This window comes from Heptranchias perlo, chromosome 27 (assembly GCF_035084215.1).
Source record: "Heptranchias perlo isolate sHepPer1 chromosome 27, sHepPer1.hap1, whole genome shotgun sequence".
NCBI lineage: Eukaryota > Metazoa > Chordata > Chondrichthyes > Hexanchiformes > Hexanchidae > Heptranchias > Heptranchias perlo.
Window position 1 is genome coordinate 36,171,317 of NC_090351.1, and position 22,298 is coordinate 36,193,614.

The 22,298-nt window shown below is 44.1% G+C and overlaps 1 protein-coding gene across 1 annotated transcript in view; it reads left to right on the forward strand.

The window, feature by feature from the left end:
* Window positions 1-224: 224 nt before the first annotated feature.
* cntn2 (contactin 2) overlaps window positions 225-22,298 on the forward strand; it is an 84,923-nt gene continuing 62,849 nt past the window's right edge. Inside the window, exons 1-7 of the mRNA XM_068007780.1 lie at window positions 225-276; window positions 3,622-3,686; window positions 6,303-6,416; window positions 10,025-10,173; window positions 19,706-19,805; window positions 21,067-21,109; window positions 21,938-22,091. Coding sequence (XP_067863881.1) covers window positions 225-276; window positions 3,622-3,686; window positions 6,303-6,416; window positions 10,025-10,173; window positions 19,706-19,805; window positions 21,067-21,109; window positions 21,938-22,091 — 677 coding nt within the window. The remainder of the gene's footprint in view (window positions 277-3,621; window positions 3,687-6,302; window positions 6,417-10,024; window positions 10,174-19,705; window positions 19,806-21,066; window positions 21,110-21,937; window positions 22,092-22,298) is intronic.

Consider the following 22,298-nt stretch of genomic DNA (forward strand, 5'->3'; position numbering starts at 1 on the left):
GCAAGCTTGGTGGACTAGCTGGTCTTTTCCTGCCTGTCAGTTTCAGATGTTTGTACGTCAATTTCGTAAGAGAACTTCACTGCATCTAAACACGATCTACCTGACCTGTGAGTGCCTTAAAGTGGCAACGGGCACTTAAAATTGGAAAGTATTTCATCACTCAACACCAAAATCCCTCACATCGATGAGCACAAAATATGTACAAAACGCATAATCTTGGGGAAATGGATGCCATCTGTGACCTCTCAAAAGGTCCCTGGAAGCTGCTGAAGATTTGTATGTGGTGCTGTCACTTTCCGCACTGTGCATTTTTTACAGGGTCGTGAGGCACATGTTTTGTTGGTTGCATAGGTACAGAGCATGTAGTCAACCCACCACGTCAGTGCATTGGCCAATGTACTAGAATGAACTTTGAACCCAAAGTGACCTAAAGGAAGCCAGTCCTGATTAATTCAGAAATACCTGGCTATATAAGGAGCGCGGATAAAAGTTGCCATCGTTTCAACCTCCACACCTGATCTTCCGACCCACACCCCCATTCAGCAAGGCTCCGTGTCAGGAATAGAGCCTTGCAAAATTTACATACACAGAAACTGATGTGCACTCACATACACATGCACATATACACACACACATGTACACACGCACTCACACATACGCACATACACACGGGCACACTCACATACGCACTAGGAGTGAGAGGAGTACCTTACATGAATTATACTGGGAGTGAGAGGAGTACCTTACACGGGTTACGCGTGGAGTGAGAGGAGTTGCTTACATGGGTTACACGTGGAGTGAGAGAGTTCCTTACATGGGTTACACGTGGAGTGAGAGAGTTCCTTACATGGGTTACACGTGGAGTGAGAGGAATACCTTACATGGGTTATACTGGGAGTGAGAGAAGTATCTGACATGGGTAGATTAGTGGTCTCACTTTACCCAGGGAGGTGTGAAGACTAAACCATGTATAGGGCGAAATTGCTGTATGGACTGAGCTACACATGGTCTAGGCAGTACACTGGGACCCCGTTGGCTGGAATCTTCTGAGCTAACCTCTGAGGCTCCAAGAGTTGCAGTGCTATTAAGTGAATGGCCCTGCAACAGACAAAGGAACTGTTTTATCTTTGACGATCTCCAGTGATACCGGGAGTGGGCGTGATAACTTTCAGACAAAGCACTTTCGCTAAGTGGGCTGGTACTTCAGCTGTGAGCGGCTTCTAATGCATTAATGACTGTGTGCCACTGAGATAGCCCGAGGCTAGAGGAATATAAAGCATGAATTGCCCAGTGCTAGGGAACGCACATTCTATATTCTTTTATTAATAGTATTCATTGAATGAAGTGACAAATAATGTCTTTGTCATCTAGAGTTCTCTGATGATACAATTTATTTCCCAATTGAAAGGGGCTTTTGGCTCAGCTCGAGGTCCACAAAGATCTGTTTCTTTTTAAATACTTCCTACTCCCCTTGGGTGTTACCTTTCTAAATTCAGGATATCTCCAATTTATTTCACCGAGAGTTTGTTCCGTTTCTATCCAGGAACATTCTCATCCATTTTCAGTTAATGTGCATGAAACATACTTAAAGGCAAAGGAATCATTTGGGAATGGCCTATTTTTTGTTGAAAGTGCTTCCCTATTTTGTATAGAAAAATAACATGCTTACAAGATTTTTCTCTCATGTTTTTATGAAAATGGGGATTTTATTATCTACATGAAGGGCCTTGTCAACCTGCCTCCTTCCCACCAATGAGGAGCATCTCCGTGCATTCTGGAGCCACTCTATAGTAAACTGTGGGGCTGCGATTCCCAGCCAGTCTGACAGCTGAATTAGGTCTGGGAAACTATTCCAGTGAAAGAAAAGAAAGAACTTGCATTTCTCTAGCGGCTTTCATGACCTCGGGATGACCCAAAGCACCTCACAGTCAGTGAAGTACTTTTGAAGTGTAGTCACAGTTGTAATGTAGGGAAACAGAGGTCTTACAGCATTACCAATGCAAAAGTTAGTAGGGATGTAGGGAAACATAGGAGCCAATTTCACAGCAAGGTTCCACAAATAGCAATAAGATAAATGACCGGATAATCTATTTTTTAGTGATATTGGTTGATTGATAACAATTGGCCAGGAGATCGGGGAGAACTCCCCTGCTCTTCTTCAAATAGTGCCATGGGATCTTTTACGTCCACCTGAGAGGGCAGACGGGGCCTCGGTTTGACATCTCATCGGAAAGATGGCACCCCTGACAGTGCAGCACTCCCTCAGTACTGGCACTGGAGTGTCGGCCTAGATTATCTTTTCAAGTTGCTGGATCTTCTGACTCAGAGGCAAGAATGCCACCACTGAACCAAGGGTTGACTCCTGATAGCTGGCAATGCGGATAATGTAGCTGGTCAGCTGGTCGCCTGGTCTCCCGGTCTCCCAGGGACGCAGGTCTCTGGCCAGTAACACTCTTTTCTCTGGAGCCACTACAGGATGCACAGGGACACTTCCCCATTGGTAACATTACTGCAGCAGGACTCGAGGGATCTCCATACCGGGAAGAAAATGAACGTTTTTACACAAAGACAAAAGAAATTGAATAGGGGAGAACTTTGAACAAAAAGTGTTCAACAACAACTTGCATTTATATAGCGCCTTTAATGTAGTAAAATGTCCCAAGGCGCTTCACAGGAGCGTAATCAGACACCAAGTGACACGGAGCCAAAGAAGGCAACATTAGGAGAGGTCAAAGAGGGAGATTTTATGATGCGCCAAAGGAGGAGAGAAAGACGGAAAGGTTTAGGGAGGGCATTTCAGAGCTTAGGGCCAACGATGGGGTGAAGGAAGTGGGGGATGCACAAAAGGCCAAGAGTCGGAGGACCACAGCGTTCTCGGAGGGATGTAGGATTGAAGGAAGTTACAGAGATGGGAGGGGTAATGCCATGGAGGACTTGAACACGAGGATGAGAATTTTAAAATTGAGGCGTTGTTGGACCGAGAGCCAATGTAGGTCAGCGAGCACAGGGGTGATGGGTCATTGGGGACTCTCTTATGTTTTCCTTCCCCCAGTGTTGTTGTTCTATTTCCTCTGTGATGTTGTTTAAATGTCTAGTCATCCAGTTGAATAATTCGCCCACTTGCAGGTTGGAGCTGACCTGTCTCAGCTCTGTAGCAAATTCTGAACGGGACACTGCCATCCAGATGGAAAAATTCAATACCAAGCATTTTGTGCCCTTACACTGGTGACTGGGACTCTTTTGCCCTTTGGCCTTTGCCCCACCCTGCTTCCTGCAATCAGAAGAGTCAAAAATAAAGAGCAAAGGTCAGAGGCCATCATGCAAATTCTGCAACATACTGGATATTTATCCCAGAGGAAAAGAAAGTTTTCTTCCAAATCGCTGGAGTTGGGAACCTCTATTCTCACCTGGGAATGATGGGGAAAAAAGGTGGCACCTAAAAGTTTAAATCGCAAAACAATAACAAGGATAACTGAAAATGAAGAACTCCCAGAGTATTTTGTTGTTTAATTGTATGTTACGTGAGCCAGAGTGGAATGCAGTTCAGTATAACTCCGGATAGTCAAAGCTCCTGTTCCTTATGTTCCTATGCATGAGAATTTCCACTTGTCTATATTTCAGGTGAAATCACTATTGCATTGAAAGGAATTGGGAAAAGTGGAAGACTCCAGGCTAGTCCCTCACACGTAATTAAATCTACCCCACCCCCATGCTTCTTTATTGAATTCCAGGAGGAAGAGGCTTAGTAACTATTACAATTTCACAAATTGCATAAACAAATTCAGAAACAATGACCTTAATTAATTGTTAATTCCATTTTAATAGGATGTAGTTGTTGAATTAGACAGTGGAGCGAGGCCCCATCAGGCAGCAACAATAGCCATGTTGTGAAGGAGCTCTATTAAGGACATTAGAGTGATAATCCTGAAAGTATTGGCACCCACTACAACCCTTCACTGCAATGCCTTCTTACCCACACTGCTCTGACGGGGCAATGTTCCACCACTGTTATTAACAGGTAGGGCATCGCGCGGGCATGCTGCATGCCCTCATTACTCGTGCTTATCAAGGGGCACTATCCTGCCATCCTGCACTGGACATTGTCCTTCCCCACACTATTATAAAGAGACAGTGTCCTGCACTGCATACCTTCAATAAATTAGCCCAAGCTGGCCAGACTGATTCCAACTGCAGCAGCTTTGGAGCATTCCCTGACAATAACTCCCAGGTCTACGCTGCCTCCATTCTTCAAAATTGTGACTTAACTGTCTCAGATCCACCAGCCCTATTTCCTCCCCCAGGATACCACTCGGATGAGATCACTGCCACTTCTCTTGCCCATAGCGTCCTTGCCATGCTCCAGTGGCCTCCCAATCACTATCAAAATTGTTATATAAAAACACAAGAAAAGTCAGGGATGAGAAAAGGCCATTTATCTCATTCAGCATCCTCATTTATAGCCCACCAAGTGTTTGGTACACTTGAAAATCCATTGAAGAAAAAACAGTACCAACTCCCTAAACCCAGTCTCCCTCTGTTCCAGTCGTCCTGGATTGGCGGTCATTCTGCGCATTGGCAGGAGATGGTGGTAAGCTTTCCACAGTGACTGGATTTACTGAAGAGCTGAATAGTTAGAAACCTCCAAGCTACTTTGCCAAGAATTTTTTATGCTGGGATCAGGGTTCCTATAAACTGCAGAGAAACAAATCTCTACCGCAACACATTGAAGTGTTCACTCAGCAGTTCTGCTTCAACCAAACACACCAGAAAATATTGAACATGTAACAATGTTGATTATTTTTACCTGAAAATATTTAAAGCTCCAAAATATATCGTTATCCAAAGGTATAAGTTGCAATTGGATTGACTAAATTCAATGCACACAGCATTACAAAACAATTTACAATGGCTTATTCCGGATTAAGAAGTCTATACAACTGGAGGGAATGGAAAGCAGTTTTAGTCCATTGGAATTCTATACAGCTGGAGGGAATGGGACATTTGATCCATTGGAATTCTATACAGCTGGAGTGAATGGGAAGGAGTTTGGTCCATTGGAATTCTATACAGCTGGAGTGAGTGGGAAGGAGTTTGGTCCATTGGAATTTTATATAGCAGGAGTGAATGGGAAGGAGTTTGGTCCATTGGAATTCTATACAGCTGGAGTGAATGGGAAGGGGCTTGGTCCATTGGAATTCTATACAATGGGAATGTTACAATGGGTCTGCTGTGGTGCCTTCTCAGGTTTAGAGGCGTGACTGTGGTTACACTGAACCTCTGCTATCTCAAAGGAAGAGTTCTCATTTTTCAATTTTATTTTATCAGGGAATTTCTTCCACTTGTTTCATTGGGCGGAACGTGCAACTTGGGTCAGGGCGTAAGACGGACAGTATTGGATTGGTTGCTCTTCACACACTCCACCCAAGTTCCTTTCCAAGCCTGTGCGGGAAGTTGAAAGCTCCATCCATGTTTACATAGAATAGAATTACATAGAATTTTACAGCACAGAAATAGGCCATTTGGCCCATCAGGTCCATGCCGGTGTTTGTGCTCCACATGAGCCTCCTCCCACTCTTCTTCATCTACCCCTAACATGGAGACCCAATTGTCATGAGAATACAAACAAGGGAGCGGAGGGTCAACCAGACCCCTGACATTTTATTTTTTGTAGTGCAAAACGAAAAATGTTAACCAACGCATTGCTGGACTGGAGCAAATAAAATCTGCACCGAAAATTAAGCTTTTGTTGTTTCCTCCTTGTTCAGATAAGTGACACGCTCACCAATAGGGAGTGAGAAAAGAGGGGCGGCTGTCTAATTATGATTCCTGCGCATTGCGTGTGGATATGTGGTTTTGAAAAGCAGGAGAAAAAATTGTATTAAAAAATAATAGGAAAAGTGGTGTGAATCAACCAGGTGTCTCCAGAGGGTGAATCAGTATGAGTGAGTAATGCAAGGGCTTTGGTGAGATAAATAAAAATGTAATATTTATCAGCCATGTATGGACAGTATTGATCCTTCTATATCCATTACAGGAGAAAGATGCTGCTAAATAATATTTCCAAATCACAAGGGGCCACTGCACTTTTAAGGGATTGCAAAGAAATGGCTCTATAGAACATTAATGTTGTCTGGTGGCTGCCACTCATAACTGAGGATATTATTAATAGTTAATTATAGTGTCAGTGGAATAACACTTGTGAGTTGCCTGATGGCACATTTATATAGTGCAGCCACTAGACAAAGTGTTTCTGTCACACTGCCTCGGTGTCCCCGTGACACTGCTCTGTTTACATTGCGCAGTTGCTGGCTCCCATGCTGCTCCGACAAAGCACGAAGGCAGCTGCGAGTGCTCACCGGCATAGGTGGGACCCAGTCACTGGGACGACCAATAACCAGCAGAAATTCCTTGGACGGGTAACCAGTTCCTGTTTGTGCTACCATGTGGAACCGTGTTATCTCCGGAGGTGCCCTCGTTTGGTGGATCTCGGTCAACAACCACTTGCATTTGTATAGCGCCTTTGACATAGTAAGACGTCCCAAGTCGCTACACAGGAGCGTAATCAGACAAAATTTGACATTGAGCCAAATTAGGAGATATTAGGACAGGTGACCAAACGCTTGGTCAAAGAGGTAGGCTTTAAGTCGAGTCTTAAAGGAGGAACGAGGTAGAGAAGCGGAGAGTTTGGGGAGGGAATTCCAGAGCTTAGGGCCTAGACAGCTGAAGGCACGGCTGCCAATGGTGGAGCGCAAGAAGTGGAGGATGCACAAGAGGCCAGAATTGGAGGCACGTCGAGTTCTCGGAGGGTTTTAGGGCTGGAGGAGGTCACACAGTCACTTTGGATTCAGCAATGCCACCGTGCCTGCTTTTTGCGCTACCTTTCAAAGCTGCTCTGGTCCAGGAAGAGTGATTTATGTGTGGCGGTTTCCCCTATTCATCATTATGATCAAGTGTTGGTCATGTGGTCTCCGCTGTGTGACGTGCAGACACAATTGTAATGAGGGTAAAACGGGGTGAGAGGGTCAACCAGCTCCTGGCATTGACGGTACAGGAACCAGTCAACATGAGGGCAGGTTTGTAAATTATTATTTTTATGGAGGTAGATCAGTTGATTACAGGAAGGAATGCATTTGGCTGCACTCCTGTCATATAAAAACACCCGTACTGAACTATTAGTTCCATTCCCTCAGACATTTAGTTGTTCTGATTCCTTTTTCTTCACTTCTGCAGATTTCTCCTCCAAGCACGTGCACTTGCACACTCACCTATGAATTACACCAACACACACATGGTGCACACATCAACTATCCACCTCCCCACTCAATCCAATAGAGAATTCAGGAGAAACTTCTTTACCCAGAGAGTGGTTAGAATGTGGAATGCACTACCACAAGGAGTAGTTGAGGCGGATAGCATAGATACATTTAAGGGAAAGCTAGATAAACAGATGAGGGAGAAAGGAATAGACGGATATGCTGATAGAGTTAGATGACGTAGGGAGGGAGGAGGCTCGTGTGGAGCATAAACACCGGTTTGGACCTGTTGGGCCGAATGGCCTGTTTCTGTGCTGTACATTCCATGTAACCTCCCCACAGACAGACAGACAGACAGACACGCACACACACACACACACACACACACACACACGACCTAAAATAAAAACAGAAAGTGCTGGGAACACTCAGCGAGTAGGCAGCATCTGTGGAGAGAGAGAAACAGAGTTAACGTTCCAGGTCGATGATCTTTGATTAGAACTGAAAGAAGTTGAAGATTTAACAGTTTTTAAGCAAATACAGAGCCGGGGAAAAATGAGGAGGAAAGAACAAAAGGGAAGGTGTGTGATAGGGTGGAGGGCAGGAGTGATTAAATGACGAAAGGGATGATGGTGCAAGGCAAAAGGAGATGATAATGGGACAAGTAAAGAAACAAAAGATGGGTCCAGAGGAGGTGTAAATGACCTATTCACCCCCACACTCACCGACACACCATGCACACATGCACACTCACACGTACATGACCTATCCACCTCTACACACACACTATACAAATAATCATGCACTAACACACACACCATACACACATGCACCATACAACTTAATGCACTAACACACACACCATACATACATGCACCATACAGCTTCATGCACTAACACACACACCATACATACATGCACCATACAGCTTCATGCACTAACACACACACCATACATACATGCACCATACAGCTTCATGCACTAACACACGCACCTCACCCATCCACCTCCACACACACTCACACAGAGATATGTGGCCTATTCACCTCCACAACCCAATGTCTCCACCAAGACAATGTGTCTCACCCTCTTCCATGATCTCCGTGTGACTGACTGCAGCTTTTGGTGTCTGAGGTGAACTTGGGTGGATTGCTCGCTTTGGAGACAGGTCCTCGCCCCGGCAGAAATCAGGAAGTCGCTGCGTTAAAAAAAGATCACAACTGTCACCCTGTGCCTTTCTAATGCACCGCAGCACTGGGCTGTTACGGACACCCTATCGATGGGAACGCTCGATTAAAGCAAACCATCGCTCAGTTACCCAACACTATAAACACAGAAGCTGGACATGATTCTGTGGCACTGCTAGAACTGTTTCAGCAAAACATCAGCAGATGGAAGCGCTCGAAAGAGACAGAGTATAGCTAACAATCGTATAATTAATTTTGGATAACCCCCCCGCTGATATGGTGGGAGAGGACAGAATTTCTCCACTCACGATGTGTCAGCGATATCCTTGACACAGCAGGGAGACTGCCTTCATTTGCTGTTTCTGGTGAAATTGGACAAGAATGCAGCTAACGATTTCGGTTGGAAATAGTGGCCAGACACCAACTAGCACATGGCAAACCCAGTGGAAACTCAACTCGTGCAGCAGGCTTAATCCCGGGAGTAAACGTATTGGGATCTGCTAAGCCAGAGGCTGGTAATACCCGCTAAAAGCAGGCATCCCTGGCCAGCAGCCTTTGCGAATCCCAGCAAGTTTACTTTCAAGTTGTAGCTCGTGTGTGAGGAGCTGCTATCACTGGCCTAGGCACCAGTGCAATCCAAAAACCAGCTTCAGTTCAGAAATATTGGGGTAAAGTTTCCACTGTGGGTGCAATCGGCAAATTGGGCGCCAGTTGCATTTGAAATTGCACTGGTTCGGTTACAGTTCAATTTTCCACTAAAATGCATTTGCATAATCACAAACGTGAAATCTTCCATGGACCAAACGCAATCGGTCAGGGTAATAGAAAGTAATAAAAACAGAAAATGCTGCAAATACTCAGCAAGTCAGGCAGCATCTGTGGAGAGAGAAACAGAGTTAATGTTTCAGGTCGATGACTTTCTGTCAGAACTCAACCTAATTGTTGCTTTTTGTTTTTTCTTTGCGTTAAAAAATATTCATCGATGTATTTAAGAGTGGTAACTTGGTGCAATTTTATTAATACAGCTGAAAATGGGTCCAATCAACAAAAAATAAGGATTTTTAATCAGTGTCCAGTTCTCCACCTGTGAGTAACCTGATTTTATATCACTGAAAATGACTCAATAAACTATACTGAACCATTTACTAGTTTCATTGGTGTACACTAGTTACTTTCTTAGTAAATTCAATATTTTAAAAACATTTAACAAGTGCCTACTCGTGCCTGGACGCCTAAGAAAGCGAGATTAACTTGAAGACCCTCCTCAAACGGGCGCAACGGGGGGAAACTTGCAATCCTCGTTATTTCGATCTGAGGGGGTGGTCAGTTTTGTGGGCGGGGCCGGCTTCAGCGCAATGATTTTTGAACCAGCGTTAAAGATTGCGGAAACTCGATTTATCGATTGATAAAACCAGTGCAATCTAGCGGAAACTCTACCCCGATAAAATGGTGTTTCACTCCCCCTTCCTCCCCCCCCATGGTGCAGTGTCTCAACTTAAGGAATAAAAAAAGTAACTTCACAAAGTCTGCACAGCACAGAGTAATCTCATTTTAAATGTGAGTCAATGGTATTTGTTTTTGCAGGTGACTACCGAGACTCAGAAGGGAATTAGCAGCAAACTCAGAGCAAGAAATTCTCTCGCAGTTCGCTGTGTTGGCACAGTGTGTGGTCTTCAGGATGAAACTGTCAATCAGTCCTGTCTTTGTGCTTTCAGTCACAAGCTGGCTAACAGGTAAGCTCCTACTACACGTGACTCAAGATTAGAGTCTCCCCAGTGCTCAGCCAGCGAGAAATGACTCTTGGCGCGTGTGATGTTTTCGGCCCATGTCCGACCTAGAGCATAGGAATCCAACATGAGGAGGCCATTCAGCCCCTCGAGCCTGATCCGCCATTCAATTAGATTGTGGCAGATCAGTACCCCAAATGCATTTACCCAGCTTTGCTCCATATCCCTTGATACCCTTACCCTACGATACAGAACGCTAGTCTCTCTAGAATCATTTTAGAATCACAAGTAAGCCATTCAGCCCCTCGAGCCCGTTCCACTTCAATTAGATCTGAATGGAGTTGAGTTACAGGTCAATCATGATCTAATTGAATGGCTGGACAGGCTCGAGGGGCTGAATGGCCTACCCCTGCTCTTATGTTTGAACAGTTTCCTGGTCACTTTTACTGATACCAGTCTTTTTTTTTAAAAACTGAATTCAAATTCTCAAACTGGGATTTGAACTCATATTCTTAGCCCTGGGCCTCTGGATTACTAGTCCAGAAACATAAGCACCACACCACCAGCCTTCTTTTTTCTCGAGACAAGAGCCTATTCCTGTTCAATCTTTTCTGATTGGTATAACCTCTCAGTTCTGGTGTCATCCTTACAAATAATTAATGGTTTTAACTCACTGAACAAACGCACAAGGATTGAAAACGTTGATTTATTGTATGCTTCAGGTATAAAAGTGAATTTGGCAACAAAAAAAAACTCAGCCAGGTTTAAGAAAAAAAAACATTTACTGACTGAGGCACTGACCCATCAGTTGTTAATATTGCACAGTGCGGTTTTACCCCACTGCTCACTCGGTATATGCCAGCCACATTGCTTTCTTTTGTCAGCTAGATTCAAATAGTACAGAAAGTTGAGTCCGAGCCCATTTACTACATGTCAAAAGGCATGTCAACAATTCTCAGAGATATCGACTGATTCTGTAACTTATCAGCTCTCAGCATTTACTGAAGATGAAGGCAAAGAAAAAAAAAATTCCAACTAACCACAAAGATGATCCATCAATTAGATTAATGGCTTGCTTCCAGGAGCATTGATATAAATCAGTTTGCCCACTCCCACCACCCCCCCCCCCCCCGAGTTTCCACCTCTCCTCTCCCATCAACGCTCACTCGTGCTGCGGTCTAGTCCCACAGGCCGCGGTATCTTGCCTAAGAGGCTAATGTTAAGAGTGATCCTGCGCAGTGAGTGTCCGCCAGACTGTTCCACTGCTGTCCAGTCATTTGCTGCACGTCTCAAGAAAATGAAAATTGAAACATAACAACTGCGGTCATTAATCTACAGTAGATTGCAGTGAAGTAATGTGATATTGTGAATCAAACGTCCAAAAACATCACCATAAACTGCAGGGGCCAGATCCATAGTCATTTTCCAAAGGAAAAATATTTTCTTTTTAAACTGAATGAAAGACCCCTAGGGTGTTGTACGCCAGATCAGTGCAAAAATGTTAGCTGCGTAAATGTGACTGTAAATATAGGTTAGGCATATTTGGTTGTGTGACATTGTCACTTGGGAACACTATCTTTATGGCCTTATCCACAGTATCATTTTAAAGTATAGAAAAACTAATCAGACACTGGACCAGTGGAGGAGTGGATGTGAGTGGGATTTTTATAAAGGTTTGTGGCCGCACTTCCTATGAGTAGCCTGTTTCAACAACCTCAAACAAGGAACTCAGCATCCTGTCATCGTACGTCGTGCCATGGAATTATTTTTACATCGAGATAAAGAGGAGTCATTTTAACCTAACCTGCCTGTCAGGGAACTGACCGGATGGGTTTGTCTGACCTTTTACCCCTGACCCGATTTTGCTTGCCCAGCGGGCAGGTTAGGTTTTTTTTATTCATTCATGGGATGTGGGCGTCGCTGGCGAGGCCGGCATTTATTGCCCATCCTTAATTGCCCTCGAGAAGGTGGTGGTGAGCCGCCTTCTTGAACCGCTGCAGTCCGTGTGGTGAAGGTTCTCCCACAGTGCTGTTAGGAAGGGAGTTCCAGGATTTTGACCCAGCGACGATGAAGGAGGGGTGATATATTTCCAAGTCGGCATGGTGTGTGACTTGGAGAGGAACGTGCAGGTGGTGTTGTTCCCATGTGCCTGCTGCTCTTGTCCTTCTAAGTGGTAGAAGTCGTGGGTTTGGGAGGTGCTGTTGAAGAAGCCTTGGCGAGTTGCTGCAGTGCATCCTGTGGATGGGGTGCAGGTGGTGAAGGGAGTGAATGTTTAGGGTGGTGGATGGGGTGCCAATCAAGCGGGCTGCTTTGTCCTGGATGGTGTCGAGCTTCTTGAGTGTTGTTGGAGCTGCACTCATCCAGGCAAGTGGAGAGTATTCCATCACACTCCTGACTTGTGCCTTATAGATGGTGGAAAGGCTTTGGGGAGTTAGGAGGTGAGTCACTCGCTGCAGAATACCCAGCCTCTGACCTGCTCTTGTAGCCACAGTATTTATATGGCTGGTCCAGTTAAGTTTCTGGTCAATGGTGACCCCCAGGATGTTGATGGTGGGGGATTCGGCGATGGTGATGCTGTTGAATGTCAAGAGGAGGTGGTTAGACTCTCTCTTAGTTGGAGATGGTCATTGCCTGGCACTTGTCTGGCACGAATGTTCCTTACCACTTATGAGTCCAAGCCTGGATGTTGTCCAGGTTAAACTCACATCCAAGGAAGTCATGAGCCAGAGAACTTGCATTTATGCAGCACCTTTAACAACCATCAGGACATCCCAAAGTGCTTTGCAGCCAACAGATTACTTTTGAAGTGTAGTCCTTGTAACATAAGGAAACACAGCAGCCTATTTGCACACAGCAAGCTCCCACAAACAGCAATGATCATCTGTTTTTTGGTGTTAGTTGAGGGGTAAATATTGGCCAGGACACCAGGGAGAACTCCCTTGCTCTTCTTCAAATAGTGCCGCGAGATCTTTTACGTTCACCTGAGAGGGCAGATGGGGCCTACGGTTTAACATCTCATCCGAAAGACGGCACCTCCAGACAGTGCAGCATTCCCTCAGTTCTAACACTGAGAGTGTCAGCCTGGATTATGGACTCAAGTCTCTGGAGTAGGACTTGAACCCACAACCTTCTGACTCAGAGGTAAGTGTGCTACCGCTGAGCCACAGCTGATACTTAATCTAAACTTTTTATAAGTATACCCTGTGCTATTTACATGCAGTCTAGCACCTCCTTTGTTGCTCCTGAAAGTTCTTTTAGATAAACTCCCCTTCTCTTCCTGAGTAAGGATAGATGCAAAGCAACTATTTAATAACTATTCTTTTGCCCCATATTCCAGCTTCGTATTAACACATTTGTGCACCAAACCCTCTAGAAAAAAGGAGGCTGAAGGGTGACCTCATGGAGATCTTTAAAATTATGAAAGAGTTTGAAAAGGTAGACGTGGATAAGATAGTTTCACTTGTGGGGCCATTAATATAAGATAGTCACTAATAAATCCATTAAGGAATTCAGAAGAAACCTCTTTACCCAGAGAGTGGTTAGAATGTGGAACTCGCATGGAGTGGTTGAGGTGAATAGTGTAGATGTATTTAAGGGGAAGCTGGATAAACACATGAGGGAGAAAGGAATAGAAGGATATGCTGATGGGGTTAGTTGACGTAGGGAGGGAGGAGAATAAACCAGTTGGGGGCCAAATGGTCTGTTCCTGTGCTATAAATTCTATGTAATGCTTTTGTTCAACCTTTTTGCCACATATTTAAAATAACCCTTTATTACTATTTTAGATGCAATCATTAATCTTGCATCTTGTCTTTCTTTATTATTCTTCTCCTTAGTTTAGCTTCAATTTGCCTACGCAGTTCCATTGGAAAGTCCTGAGCTGATCTCCGATGCTATTCTTTATTTTCCTGCTTAACTCAGAATGACTTCTACTGCCCTTTAATTTGCTTTTCTTTGCTGGAATGAATTTCAGTTTTAGACCCAACAACCATTCTTTAAATGCTTCCTAGCCATTGTTCTAATTAATTAATTTTTCATTCCGTTCAAGACTAAAGTTCAATGGTTTTGTGTCACTGTTCTTTTTTACATGCCTTTGTGACATTTCAAATGCCAACTGGCTCCCGATTGCATCCCTATTTCTACCTTATACAAGCAAAAAATGAAAGAACTTGCATTTATATGGCGCCTTTCACTACCTCAGGATGTCCCACTTTGGTGGGGGGAGTCCAGAACAAGGGGGCATAACCTTAAAATTAGAGCTAGGCCGTTCAGGGGTGATGTCAGGAAGCATTTTTTCACACAAAGGGGAGTGGAAATCTGGAACTCTCTTTTCCCCAAAAAGCTGTTGGGGCTGGGGGTCAATTGAAAATTTCAAAACTGAGATTGATAGATTTTTGTTAGGTAATGGTATTAAGGGATATGGAACCAAGGCGGGTAAATAGGATTAAGATACAAATCAGCCATCATCTAATTGAATGGCGGAACAGGCTCAAGGGGCTGAATGGCCTCCTCCTGTTCCTATGTTCAAAACACTTTCCAGTCAATGAAGTACTTTTGAAGTGTAGTCACTGTTGTAATGTATTATATACCATACCTGGGTCATAAAGTCCTGAAAATCAGGCAGGAGTGTAGCAAAACGCCCGTGAATTAGGCCAGGATGCCAGGTCCTGGTCTCTGCTGAGAGTATCTGTAGGTCTTGTTTGGAGCAGAATCTTTTATCTGTCCCAGATATGATCCCTCGTGTTAAAGGGGGTGTGGGCAGCAGAGGGAACTCCAAGACTGGGAGTTTTCCTGGCCCTGGTCCTGGGATCTTGAAAGCAGCCTGGACAGGGCCGCCCAAAATTCAGCCAACCTGAAGGTATAATCAGCATCCTTATAAAGAAGACTGATGGGGACAAAAATGTTAAAGTTATTTCCTGGTGGTATTGGCCCCTCCCAGAGTGGCCTGAATTTGCTGCATATTCCACCCCCTCCACCAACTACAGTGGGCACCCATAGTTATGCGAGTGCCCTCCGTTGATATTCAAATATGGGAACCTTCACCTGACCCAGATACTGTGTGGGGGGCAGGGGAGAGAGGGGGGGTGGGGTGGGGGTGGGGGGTCAGAGGTCAGTGGCAGAGGTTCCCATTCAGCTGACCCCAGCAGTAGTTGAGGTCAAAGGCCTCTCAGCATTTTGGCTGTTGAACAAACTGAGTGAGGAAGTTATCCTCTAGAGACATGCGCTCCTCCTCTGCTGTTTTCCTGGCCAATATCTGGATAATTGGTAATCCCCACGATTAATGTTCTGGCCCTTTTTATTGGCCTCCGTAACCTTTAAAAAAAATCTCTTTCAGTATCCTCTCTACCTCAGCAGGAGATATTTATTATGACAACTAATAATTACCTTCTTTCCTTTATCATTCTTGACCTCAATCTACGTTGCCTCAGTTACATCAACCAAATCTCTTATATTTACTTTTATATCCTCTACTTCCTTTATATCCCTATTCCTTCTGTGGGCTCTATCTAAGTTATTTTGATCTCTTTGTCCCTATGCTAATTTAACACGATCTCTCTCATTCCAATGGCATCTGAACACAGTTTTCCTTATCCACAAATATGCTCCCAGTATCAGTATAAATTACTCACCTCTTCTCTCTCTGTCTTATTGTTTCTTCTCTCTCTTTATTGCTCTTTGATTTTCTCCCTTACACAATTGATTTAAAATCTCTTTCCCTTGAATTCCCCGTTAGTATCACTGTACCTCTCCCCTCCTCACTTATCCAAGTATAAAATTCTGAACTGGTTGGGTAATTTTCCCTGCTGTTGGTTGGTCTGATTGTTCTGCCCGGTTGATATGCTGCTCCCGGGCCTAGGTTTACCCCTGAAACAACCCCAATTATCTTAAACCCAACACCTTTTAACAGCAGTTACTTGGCTAAACACTTGTTCACATTTGAAAGTCTACTCAGGAACTCATCACCTTTAACAAAAGACTGATAACAACATAACTTTTTATGCCTTTTCCCTTCGGTTTTCAAACAAGATGCTTAGAACTACTTATGGGCACTTATGGCACCTCTGTCTCTGCCTTATGTTTTCAAATCTCTCCATGGTCTCACCCCTCCCATCTCATTGCTGTTTGTGGGACCCTGCTATGAGCAAAATGACTGCTACATTTGCCTACGTAAAACCGTTCACTGCACCTCAAAGCAATTCATTGCACGTAAAGCGTCTGGAGATGTTCCTAAGAGCCGGGAGAAGGTACCACAAGTCTTTCTTTTGCTCAGAGTGACTTCAACAAAATTATGAACATTTGGTACTCTCACCCTGCTGTGGTTAGATAAGAGTAATATCCATTCCAATTCAGGTCTGAAGACTGTTTGATTGTCCGCTTACCTCCAGTCACCTTCTATTGCAGGTGACTTCTACAAAAATTATGAAAACTCAGTACTCTGACTTGTCTCTGGAGCGTTGATAAGCAAACACGCTCATCAGATAATCACTGAACGGCTGCTGCCGGGCTCCACTCTGGTTATGTTTGGACTCCCGCTGGATTGATGCGCTAAGGATGAGCAAACTGTAATCGGTTTGACACCCAGTTGCTCTTGTTTGAGTGTTTCAGCCTAAGTTCACTTCCTCAGTTGTAGCTTTGCTCTCGAGGTTCCCCCTTGAACGATGACATCTGCGGAGAATCAATAATTGGTGTGCAGCAGGATTATGTTGTGCTGATTCAGGTGGCTTGAGTATTTAAGGCTTCTGCTCATTCAGCACTAAATCACCTTACTGAGAAATTCTTCATTTAATCTTCCCCCACAAACAGAAAAAGATCATTTAAAAATGAGCTAGTGACACTACCTAATCAAAAAAGCTTTCAACATGTATGAACGTTAAAATTTCCAGGTCTACAGTAAATATTCCTTTGGGTTCAGCATCACCAGTCTTTCCCGTAAACAGACCTCGTGTCCCTTATGATCCAGAGTGCGTCAATATCTAGCTAAACAATAGTGTGATCCATGGATCATAACAATAAGGCCCCTCGTTGCACGAACTGAATACAATGATCTTGTACCTCGTACCTGATGCCACATACTTTCTCCTATCTTATCAGAAGGTGAACTGGAGCAAGACAAAGAAAGTTCATTAACTGACAAACTGGTCTATTTAAAATGAAATACATGAATGTACAGAACACAGTTTTCCAGTGAGATTCAATCAATTCCCTGCTGCTAGTATCATAAAACATGATGAGATACACGGCTCTGCCCCTCTTACGGACTAATCTCACTTACAAGTCAGCAGTCTCTGTTCTAACTAATATTAACTCTTGAAGGCCACATGCATTTATGCCTGAACTGGAGTCTCATAGCCTCCCTCATTGGCTGGAGAGAAAACAAGACTTCTATGTCCTTCTAGCTGTTCCAGGCCCAGAGTGCTGTAGACTAACGTCTCCAGAGAAAGATAGAGGGGTCGATTTTAATTGTTCCCAGGGGGCGGGAAACGCAAGTCAGTAGAAAGGGGAATCGGGTGAGGTGTAAAAAGGTCGGCAACTCCTTGATGCCAGTTTCCCATCCAGGAACATTCAATATTGACCACGACACAAAGGCTGACCTCTTGTCCCTCCCTCAGTTCTCTGTTGTGGATTGGCTGCCAATCAAAGTTATCATCTTAAATGAAAAACCCCCTCCTCTTGATACGGGAGCTACAGCAATTACATTGTTTGTTTAGCTAAGCTTCCGGCTGGGTATATTGAATGAAAACCATTCTTGCATTAAAGGTGCCACAGTGCCATAGGATATGCTTGATGACTCTCCATTGTCTTAAAAATGATGTGGTATGTGACCATACAGAATGTTTACACTGTTTTTTCTGGTATTTTTAGTGAGTTAACCTTCTGTGAACAGGATCTAACTTCATAGCAAAATCATAACATAAATCAAATCAAAATTCCAAAGTGCTGTGGTCACCTTAGCTAAGTTGGTAGAACTCTCTCCTCTGAGTCAGTAGGCTGTAGATTTGAGCCCCATCTCATCATTTTGGTCTCATTAGTAGGGCTAGTACTTCAATGCAGTACTGAAAGAGTGCTGCATTGTCAGAGATGCTGTCCTTCAGATGGGACATTAAACCAAGGTCCTGTCTGCCTGTTCTGGTAGTTCAAGTCAATGTTAAAAGTTCCTATGGCATTATTTAAAGAAGATGTCCTATCCAACGTTCCCCCCTCAATCATTACCATCAAAAAACACATTAGTTGCTTGTTCATCCCATTGCCTGTTTGTGGGACATAGTTGATGCACAGTGGCAGCCACATTTGCCTATATAATATTAGTCACTGCTCTTCAAAAGTTAATAATTGTACGTGAAGCACTTTGCGACATTTCAACATGATAAAACTCTACAAAAATGCAAGTAGCATTATTCAATACCAGCTTTCTTTCTTGACATTGTTTGCAGCTCATGTGATTGGATTTTGTGCGATGAATAGCAGGAATGCTTGAATCACAGAAATTACGCTCAGGAGGAGGCTATTGTGTCTGTGCCAATGTTAACTCTTTAACAGGAGCTATTTACTCTAAATCCATTTCCCTGCCCTTTTCCCCCTATTCTTCCCTTCATATATTACAGACTTAACTGTTCATGTGGTAATATTGCAAAAAGCAAAATTTCCAAGCTGTCACTGGCACCTTCATAATGCGTGTAAGCGAAGAGTTCCAGTCAGAGCCTTATAACGGAGGAGGGCGGAGTGAGCGAGCATTGTAATGGTGACCTTTCAGGCAGGGTAACAGAAAATGCTGGAAAACACTCAGCAGGTCAGGCAGCACCTGTGGAGAGAGAAACAGAGTTAACGTTTCAGGTCGATGACCGTTCGTTTGCATTCTGATGAAAGGACATCGACCTGAAACGTTAACTCTGTTTCTTTCTCCACAGATGCTGCCGAGTATTTCCAGCATTTTCTGTTTTTATTTCAGATTTCCAGCATCTGCAGCGTTTTGCTTTTGTTTTCTGGTTACTGTGACCAATCACTGGGCTTTGAACAAGATTGCCTGCTTCTGGGGGTGACATGCCAGCAATTACTTTGATACCAAACAGTAAATACACAATCACCTCCCAAGCCCACGACCTTCACCACCTAGAAAGACGAGGGCAGCAGGGTCATGGAAGCACCATCACCTCCAAGTTCCTCTCCGAGTCACACACCATCCTGACTTGGACATGTATCGCTGGGTCAAAATCCTGGAAACTCCCTATCCCAACGGCACTGCGGGAGAACCTTCACCACACGGACCGCAGCTGTTCACAAAGAAGACGGCTCACCACCACCTTCTCAAGGGGCAACTAGGGATGGGCAATAATTCCTGGCCTTGTTAGCGACGCTCACAATCCACAGAATTATTATTTTTTTTAAATTAAGACTTATTTTGCACATGTGCACAGTGGGTTTTATTCCTAATGGTTAAATGCCTCACCCCACCTGTTCTCAACTGGTCAAAATGCTTTCTATGAGTTTGTACTCTGAGCACTGTCTACTATGTGTATTTTCTCTGCATATTGTGCTGCAGGCTCATCTCTTCACGAGATAGTACAATTAATATGACTTTCAACTGTCATGACATCTTTGGAGCTCAACTAAATAGATTTCCCATGAATATTTCATTGTGGGTAATGTCCCGTGATCAGATCCTTTAGACTGGGCCCTGTTTGAGACGCTCGCCCTATATTTGCTTTCAGTGCATCAAACAAGTCCAATTTATTTCTCCTTGAGTTCAGGCACAATACTCAGCCCCTGACAAGTGAAGAATCTGTTTATCACGTAATGTTACTCTACTTATTCCCTCTGTAGTCATCAGTCAGGAATCTCAAACCTTAACACTGCGGTCTGTGTGTCATTTTCTTTTGCACATAAACACTTGCAGCAGAAGTTTACCTATGGTGGCAATGGAGACCAGTAATTTATATTCACACTCTTGTATTAGCTTTTATTTCTCAAACGCCGATACTTAATCATACTTTGTGAAAGAGTTATTTTTAAAAAAAACACAGGTCTTGCAGGATTTCACCACAGGGCTCAGTTTTACAATTTTGTTTGCAATCTGCCTTTTTTTTCCCCATCTGTTTTTTTGCCTCTCGCAGGAGATTACATGTGGGTGGGTGGGGGGTGGGAGAGACGGATGGGAAGTGTCTAGACCTGATACTCCGGCCATCATGGTGTGTGGGACAGGCTCGATGGACCAGCTGGTTTTTTTCCTGCCCATCAATTTTGCATGTTCGTAAGACTGCATCAGCGCTGTGGGAGGCCCCATTCCGCTGAATGAATTATATTAAAACAGAATTGCGTATCTGTCTGGTTTTTTTTTATCTCTCCTCCTGTCCTTTTTTTATCCTCTGGCTCAATCCCCATAAAGCCCTCGAGTTGGCACTTTGTTGAGACTGCTCCCAGCAGTCACACAGGGGTAAATTTTGTGCTGCGGTTCTGCTGATGTACCTTTGGTGGAAGATCGGCACAAACACCCGGAGAAATGGCGCAGACGGACATTTACGTGGTTTTTCCAGGGGGTTTCCGAATATCCTTCACCGAAGTTATGTTGGGAAATTAAGAGAACCCCCGCAGAAATTTTAGCCTAGTGATATTTTACAGAGATTTCAAACTTTATTCTAATGGTGAATGCATCGCAAATAACTGGTATCATCTTAAGAGCTACTAGAATCATAGAATCACAGCACAGAAGGAGGCCATTCGGCCCATCGTGCCTCTGCCGGCTCTTTGAAAGAGCTATCCAATTAGTCCCACTCCCCCATTGCCCTGCAAGTTTTTCCCCTTCAGGTATTAATCCAATTCCCGTTTGAAAGTTACTATTGTATCTGCTTCCACCGCCCTTTCAGGCAGTGCGTTCCAGATCGTAACAACTCGCTGCGTTAAAAAAAACTCCTCATCTCCCCTCTGGTTCTTTTGCCAATTACCTCCATTACCATATTAAGAAATTATCCTGCATTCCCTGCATCATGATACATTTTTAAGACATCTTTTTACACAGATTATTTCAAATGGCAAATGGAATGTTGGCCTTTATATCTAGAGGACTAGAGTACAAGGGGGCAGAAGTTATGCTGCAGCTATACAAACCCTGGTTAGACCGCACCTGGAGTACTGTGAGCAGTTCTGGGCACCGCACCTTCGGAAGGACATATTGGCCTTGGAGGGAGTGCAGCGTAGGTTTACTAGAATGATACCCGGACTTCAAGGGTTAAGTTACGAGGAGAGAGTACACAAATTGGGGTTGTATTCTCTGGAGTTTCGAAGTTTAAGGGGTGATCTGATCGAAGTTTATGAGATATTAAGGGGAACAGATAGGGTGGATAGAGAGAAACTATTTCCGCTGGTTGGGGATTTTAGGAGTAGGGGGCACAGTCTAAAAATTAGAGCCAGACCTTTCAGGAGCGAGATTAGAAAACATTTCTACACACAAAGGGTTGTAGAAGTTTGGAACTCTCTTCCGCAAACGGCAATTGATACTAGCTCAATTGCTAAATTTAAATCTGAGATAGATAGCTTTTTGGCAACCAAAGGTATTTAGGGATATGGGCCAAAGGCAGGTATATGGAGTTAGATCACAGCCATGATCTTATCAAATGGCGGAGCAGGCACGAGGGGCTGAATGGCCTACTCCTGTTCCTATGTTCCTAACATGATAATACTCAGGAGACAGCAGTGAGTTCTGTCAGCTGTCTCAGAAGATAAATGCAAATGTACAGCGATTAACGGTGACGGATTGAGAACTAACCTGTTTGTTTCTCTGTTACAGACTGGGCCGCTGCTCAAAGCACGAAAAGGAATTTTGGACCAGTATTCGAAGAGCAGCCAAGAAACACCCTGTATCCTGAAGGGTCAGCTGAAGGAAGGGTGACATTGAGCTGCCATGTCCGAGCGAGCCCTCCTTCTACATACAGGTAGGACAGAGTCTGCTTATCCAAGAAAACTACCACTGAATGCATGCTGGTATACCCAAAAGAAGTTAGCAAATAATGCTCTGACCGATTTAGATTGCTTACATAGCAAATAATTTCATTTATAATAGGTGTGGCTCCACATCATAGAATCATAGAATGATACAGCACAATAGGGGGCCATTTGGCCCATCGTGCCTGTGCCAGCTC